We start from the raw sequence: 6925 nt of genomic DNA on the forward strand, positions 1-6925 counted from the left end.
GGCAGAAACTGGTGCTGTTTGCCCCTTTCACAGCCTGTGAAATGCTAATTAGGAGGAAACATAATAGATATGGATTCAGTCAACACCCCCTCTCCTCCATTTAGTCTTTTGAAACTAATTGGCTGTGGCGCATTAAAATGATTATCAAAATGAATCGGTTATAGGCTAGACCTTTCATCTGATAAATTATCATCTTGCTCATTGGACTGTTTTGTTTTCCACAGATTTTGAGCAATGAGCCATTATAGATCCCATTTAACTATTATGTGCTTACATACATGCATGCATGCATGAATATTTAGTAGCCTATGCAATGCTGTTAATGGATGAATTCATTTGTTTTTACCTTAATCCTGGAAGGTCAGTTAGAAACAAATTCATTCTCAAAAAATTAAATGATTACTTATATTTCAGAAAATATAGAAAGCATTTTCAATAATGTTGGCAACGGTCAATTTGCTAATAACTTTCATGTCAAAAGGGGCAGAAGAAAATACTGTTCAAGCCATAATAAGTCACCAAATCATAGTGTGAGCTTCTTCTTCCAGTGTCTTCAGACCATGTTCATCAGTACAGAAGTGGGTGCTTTTCAAGGACAGCATATGAAAAGATGATGGTCAAGGCCATATCCACCAGACAACTGGAGAATCGTCCCAAAGTCTTGCACTACCAACTCCATAATGTTGGTAATGCACACTTCACTCCAAAACAAAGTACAGACTTGTACCCGCTGTCACTGTACCTTCTTTTCTCACAGTGTACACAGAGAAAAGTGAAAGCAACATTATATCTGCAGCTAATGGCCTGGAACGACAGATCATGTCCTGGATATTCCTGCTCAGCATTATTAATGTCTTCTATGCAGTGAATTTTCTTGGCATGTTTCTCCACTGTAAGTGGGGATTGACATGGTGACATGGTACAGTGTAGATTACAGTTTTAAATTCCTCCTGCAAAGCAGAGAAGCCTTTCATTGACCCAAATGCCAAAACCATAACCAAGGAGATGGCCATGCTCACAGTCCCTCCCGCTGTGCAAACCCAAAATCCAAAGCACCAGTTCCAGTCTGAACCCATGAGTATCCACCACACACACAAAAATAAATGTATTAGAAGTTTCTCTGCACTTTGGAAAGTTGGGGGTTTTATCATCCCAATTCGGCTTAATTCAATTCCCTTTGATTCTCAATACCAATTCCTATGATAGTTTTTGTAAGAAATTTTTTTTCTAGAACACAGCTGGTTGTGAATTTTGTATTTAGATAAGGGCTAACAATCTAGGTTTAATTCCACAACCAGTAGGTTATTGCCTACCTAAAAAGGTTTTGATACAATGCCTCCCTCCATATGCTTGTGGCAAAGATTCAATGCAAGTCTGTGACAGTGACAGCCCTTAAGAACCATGATCTTACCAGGTCCCTTACAAGACCAACCCTACGAAACAATTGTGTCTACAAGGCTTAGATAGACCACTCTGCACATGTACGTGCACACATGAAACAATGCGAACTTCCATGACAAAATGATTACATTCTATGGACATCCATCTAGGTGCACCAGTGGGAAATACCAGCATACTTCAGTCCAGCATGTGTATGCATTGTATGGGGGGCCTTTGATAACGATGCAAGGGCACAACTAACTGGATAAGCTGTCTTGCGTGCACTCCTGGACACCAATTCCAGAAAAAACAACACTGGAGTAACTTTAGGCACACTGCAATTTTTAAACTCCACAACAATAGATGGCGCAAATAAAAAATATTCGCCGTGTCAGTCTTCTCAGAGGACATCCTCCTTTCATCTCACGAGAGTTTGCCCGTGTCCCGTTTCGATTTCCACTGAAGTCTGCAAGGGATATTTGTGGATCTCTTTGGGCAATAGTCTCCCCAGCTGAGAGACCAAACTTATGTGGTAAGTGCTTTGGTTTTGTTTAACTACTACAATTACTAATAACTACTATATTAAGGCTTCAAACGTTGGAAATATACATAGTAAAATATATGTTACATTTCTAGCTATCAATTAACGTTAACTTAGAGCGTTAACGGTAAGGTACACCTAACTTAATTAACGTTAACTTAAATTGTAGGTGGTTCTGTGACTCTATGGCACAAGCTAAACAAAAACAGATATTTTATGAGTTCTCACATCGACTAAGGGTCATAAATGATGAAAGTGAAATACAGATTTTGATTATATCCTCGCGTTGGACCGGACAGCAGCCTAACATTAGTCTTTCTCTATTGGTATCACAGACATTTAGCCCACTGTGCTGGGTAGCTAACATGCTATTAAAGCAATATTACACGAGAGGGTATGCTTTACTGTCATTATTGGCACGTTTACTACTCCAGCAAGTAGGGCGTTTTCACACCTATAGGTCGTTTGCTCTGGTCCGAATCAGTTGATGAGTTTGTAAACTTGTAGCGTTTTCTCCTTGGTTCGGTTTCTTTTCACACGGAGAAAAATCCAAGCGAACCAAAATGTATCACTACAAACCACGTGAGAACGTTCACTCCGCTTATTGGTCAGATGTGTCTGGGGCGGGAGCAAGAAAGTAAATACAGGAAGAAGGTCCTGTGTTCTGGACTAGTGCACATTGCTATGCAACATGGAGCAACGGCAGAGTTGGCATTTGCCCATAACTGTTGTAATTATCTGGGCAATATACCAGGCAACACTGTACCAGCAGAAATCCGAATGCTCTCCGAGGAAACGTCTTGAAAATGCTATACTGGCTACACCTGGCTACAGGAGCCGTTTAGCTCAAACTTGCGGAGTAAATTGAGTACACCTGGTAGTTGGGTCGGATCACGTTCCCACCATAAACGAACCGCTCCAGAGTTCGTTTGGGACCGGACCGAGACCACCTCCTCTAAAGGGTCTCGGTGCGGTTGTTTTGCACCAAGGGGGGAAACGAACCAGAGTCCGATTTAACCGGACTAAAAGCGCAGGTGTGAAAACGCCCTTAGTAACGACTTAGCAACAGACGATTTCTAGTCCCTGTTGAGTCAGCCAGCCAACTTGAGCTAATGCTTTCTAGAGATCGTGGGATTTCCCAAACTGAATAAATCGCACACATATAAACACAAAACTGCCTTGCTAGCTCAATGTTGTTGTAACTAAGATATCTGCTGAAAAAAATATTTTTTCCATGGACAGATTTAGCTACTACGTCCGCGAACTTCACATGTATTTCTAAGCTAGTAGCGCCGTGTCACCGACTCACCGGCACAGCTGATGGAGGATGCCAGAGCGTCTAGTAACATCAAGGCTGAACAGAGTTATATTTAAATATATTGTATGATAATATATGGCGGAGTAATATTTAGTGATGATGCTAGGTGTGCTGTCATGCTGATTTGATCACGTTCTAAATGTCTAGTTGACCAATCAGATCGCTTGGTCGGAACTACCTGTTGTATAATAACAGTTTATAACCAAGTGTGATGTCATCCTCATTATCGTGATTTCCCAGTTCTGCTTCTTTGACTAGACTTCTCTGTTTTTATTCAGCTGCTCAGTGTTTATTTTCTCATTATTTTCTATTTTTAGGTCCACTGCCATGTTACAGTAAAGGCCTCCTCGTTGAAAATGGCAGCAGCACCTGGAGTCCGGGCTCTCCTGAACCTTCATCGATCGGTGGCATCGCAATGCAGCTTTGCCCTCCTTCCTGTGCGGCTAACACCCACCTGCCTTCCCAGGAGGCTCTGCACCGTCACTCCAAAAAGCGCTGAGCCAAAGCCGGTGAAGCGCCTAGAGAACGAATCCCTGCTGGAGAACCTCAGTCTCATGGGGGTGGACGTGAAGAAGGCACGGCAGCGCCACCCCGGGGTCCTTCGTAAGGTCGTCACGAACGAGCGCGGCCTCGCTCAGTTCCTGCAGAGCAAAGGCGCCAGCCGCACCGTGGTCGCCGGCGTCATATCTCGCTTTCCCCGCGCCGTCACCCGCACCGCCGACCACCTGGAGCAGCGCTGGCAGCTGTGGAGGAGCATCTTCAAGACGGACGCGGAAATCGTGCGCATCCTGGATCGCTCGCCTGAGTGTTTCTTCCGCTCCAGCAACAACGAGAACCTGGAAAAGAACCTCGTGTTTCTGACCTCGCTGGGGCTCAACGCCGACGTCCTCCACCGGCTGCTGACCACGGCGCCGCGCACCGTCTCCAACAGCTTGGAGCGCAACAGGCAGATGGTGGGGTTTCTGGAAGACATCTGCGCGGAGCTTGGCGGAAAGGATCCGGAGCAGTTTGCCAAAGCCATCGTATCCAGAAACCACTTCATCCTCATCCAGAGCACTAAGAGCGTCAAGAACAACATTGACGACCTGAAAGCCGCTCTGAAGCTGAGTGATTGTGAACTGCTAGCTTTTCTGCAAGGCGCCGGGGCAGAAATCCTGGACCTGTCCAATAGTTATCTGGAAAAGAATTTCAAAAGATTCCAGCGGAAGATGGTTTCACTTGGTTGTCAGGGATCTGACATCCAAAAACTGGTACTCTCCTATCCAGTGGTGCTGTACGTTAGGCGGGACAGGCTGAGCACCAAACTGGATCGTCTCCTAAAGGGGGGAATAACAATGAAGCAGATACTGGAGAAGCCCAAAGTGCTGGATTACAGCACACAGAATATTAGAGGTAGGCATTGGCCGGTTTCAAGGTATAGCTCGGTTTGAAAAATATATTTCGGTTATCGAAAAAACACGGACGGCCACGGCTTAGAGGAGGAAGGTCACCCAACATGCAAAACATGCTGCACCCATCGCTCTTTGCCAAATTCAAGGTAACGTTATCTTGAAATTAACTTAAGCGTGCATGGGACAGAAACCATTTCCACCGGCAGGTCTTTCATGGTCATGGGACTAGGGAGTTACCGTGCCCAGCTAGCTAGCTGACATTAGTGAAATAAATACTCTAGGCTAGCTACCGAGGCAGATAACACGGCTAATTAGCTAGCTAACATCAGCTAGTCCCCCCCCCCCCCCCCCCCTAACGTTACTTCACTGAGTGAACGTCTTGCGCAGGGCAAACTATTGAATTTTGTCGGAATGAATTCAAAGCAAAATGCCACAGAGCCAGCAGGTCGTTTAACAAAACGTATTGCCCTGAAGACATGAACACAATGACCATGAAAGACTCCTCCAACCTGCCGGTGGAAAATGAGGCACAAACTGTGGCTATGCGGAGACTGAGAGAGAGAGCGTGTGTGTGTGTGTGTGTGTGTTATACTGAGAGAGAGAGAGAGAGAGATTACGTGTGTATATGTGTGCGCATCAACATTGAAACAATATTATGTGTCCACCCCATTTTACAAAAGATAAGCATTTATTTGATATTATTAGCTATAAACTCCATTACCACCTGTCTTTTGGCAATAAATAAATGGATGAGCAAAAATGTTTTAAAGTTAAACGAGGACAAAACTGAAATCCTACTAGTCGGCCCTAAAACAAAAAGGGAAATGCTGTTTAATAATCTGGGAACACTGACTCCCTGGAATAAATCTGAGGTTACAAGTCTTGGTGTTATCCTAGATTCAGATCTAAGCTTCAAGTCCCACATTAACAAGGTGACGAAAACATCATTTTTCCACCTTAGAAACATAGCTAAAGTACAACCATTTATAAATCAAAAAGATGCTGAAAAACTGATTCATGCCTTTATTTCAAGCCGACTCGATTACTGTAACGCACTTTTTACTGGTCTCCCGAAAAATACCACTGAGAGACTTCAGCTTATTCAAAACTCTGCAGCTCGGCTATGAACCAGAACCAAGAGCAGAGAGCACATCAGTCCAGTTTTAGCCGCTCTGCACTGGCTTCCTGTAACATTTAGAATTGATTTTAAGCTCCTCCTCCTTATATACAAAGCCCTTAATGGGCTAGTACCAAGCTACGTTGCTAACTCCCTACTTGCCTTCAAGAACACTGCGATCATCTGCTGCTGGTTTATTGGAGGTTCCCAACAACAGCCCAAAGAATTTTTTTTTTTTTTATATTTTTAAAAGAAAGCTAAAAACGTATCTCTTCCCTTTAGCCTTTAAGTAGCTACGACTTTCCTGATACAGGCCTTAAACTTTTTTTTTTTTTTACACTTTGCTTTGCACTTATGCACTGCTGCACTTCTTTTGAAATGTTGTATTTTACTTGATTTTAATTATTCTATGTACTCTATTTCTTAACTTTATTTTTATTATTATTCAGTGGGTTTTATTTTCCATCTTATGCTCATTCTATGTCTATTTTCATGCATGTAATTTCTTTGTTGTAAAGCACTTTGAGCTGCATTTCTTGTATGAAAGGTGCTATACAAATAAAGTTTATTATTATTATTATTATGTGTTTTTGCATAAAATCAATAGATGAAATAAATTGTTTAAATCATCATCCTGGACACCAGTCGAAAGCGGTTTGATGCAAAGATGGAAAAACTTGCTGTCTCACCAGATGAGTGAATGTATCATGTTGGACTGTGTAGGATGTTACTTCACTTTTAACTCAATTTCAGAATAATTGAGTTGTTCAACAGAGATTTTGTAGCTAAATACAAATAAAAAAATATGATTTCTTAAATTTGTTCTATAAGATTTCAATATATTTTTTGATTTAATGATGGAAATGTTTCCTTTTTTTTTCTAATAAGATTTACAGTTGCTTAAGAAAGTAGCTTATACCCTCAATATACACATTCATTGCACTGAGAAATTATTTCAAAATGCATGGTTTGGGGTTTCTTTTTTCTGGTCAAAGATCTATACAAAATACCCCACATACTGGAAAGGAAGTTCTTGACATCCGTATTAAGATGTAATGTAATCAATAAAAAATGGTCACACTTTGCATGATCTCCAGTATTTAATAAATTCATAACACCCAAACAAAAGCATAACATTTACATGGTACATTCATAAACAGAGATTATGTCATTAAGTC

At 42.0% G+C, this 6925-nt stretch overlaps 1 protein-coding gene across 1 annotated transcript; it reads left to right on the plus strand.

The window, feature by feature from the left end:
• The first annotated feature begins 1837 nt into the window (after nucleotides 1-1837).
• On the plus strand, nucleotides 1838-6636 carry LOC139657242 (transcription termination factor 1, mitochondrial-like). Its single transcript, XM_071535008.1, has 5 exons — nucleotides 1838-1912; nucleotides 3557-4645; nucleotides 5189-5199; nucleotides 6038-6067; nucleotides 6378-6636. The coding sequence occupies exons 2-5, from the start codon at nucleotides 3596-3598 to the stop codon at nucleotides 6445-6447; spliced, it is 1161 nt and encodes a 386-aa protein (XP_071391109.1). The 5' UTR covers nucleotides 1838-1912; nucleotides 3557-3595; the 3' UTR covers nucleotides 6448-6636.
• Nucleotides 6637-6925: the final 289 nt, after the last annotated feature.

This window comes from Centroberyx affinis, unplaced genomic scaffold (assembly GCF_046629955.1).
Source record: "Centroberyx affinis isolate AG114_WGS23_722 - 3 ecotype Tasmania unplaced genomic scaffold, CSIRO-AGI_Caff_v1 ptg002645l_1, whole genome shotgun sequence".
Lineage (NCBI taxonomy): Eukaryota > Metazoa > Chordata > Actinopteri > Beryciformes > Berycidae > Centroberyx > Centroberyx affinis.

Excerpts from the sequence above, each read along its gene's own strand:
- LOC139657242 (XM_071535008.1), top strand. The coding sequence starts at position 3,596 with ATGGCAGCAGCACCTGGAGTCCGGGCTCTCCTGAACCTTCATCGATCG. Across the intron at positions 6,068-6,377 it reads TTTCCTGATACAGGCCTTAA|CATCCTGGACACCAGTCGAA; the intron begins ACTTTTTTTTTT and ends TGTTTAAATCAT.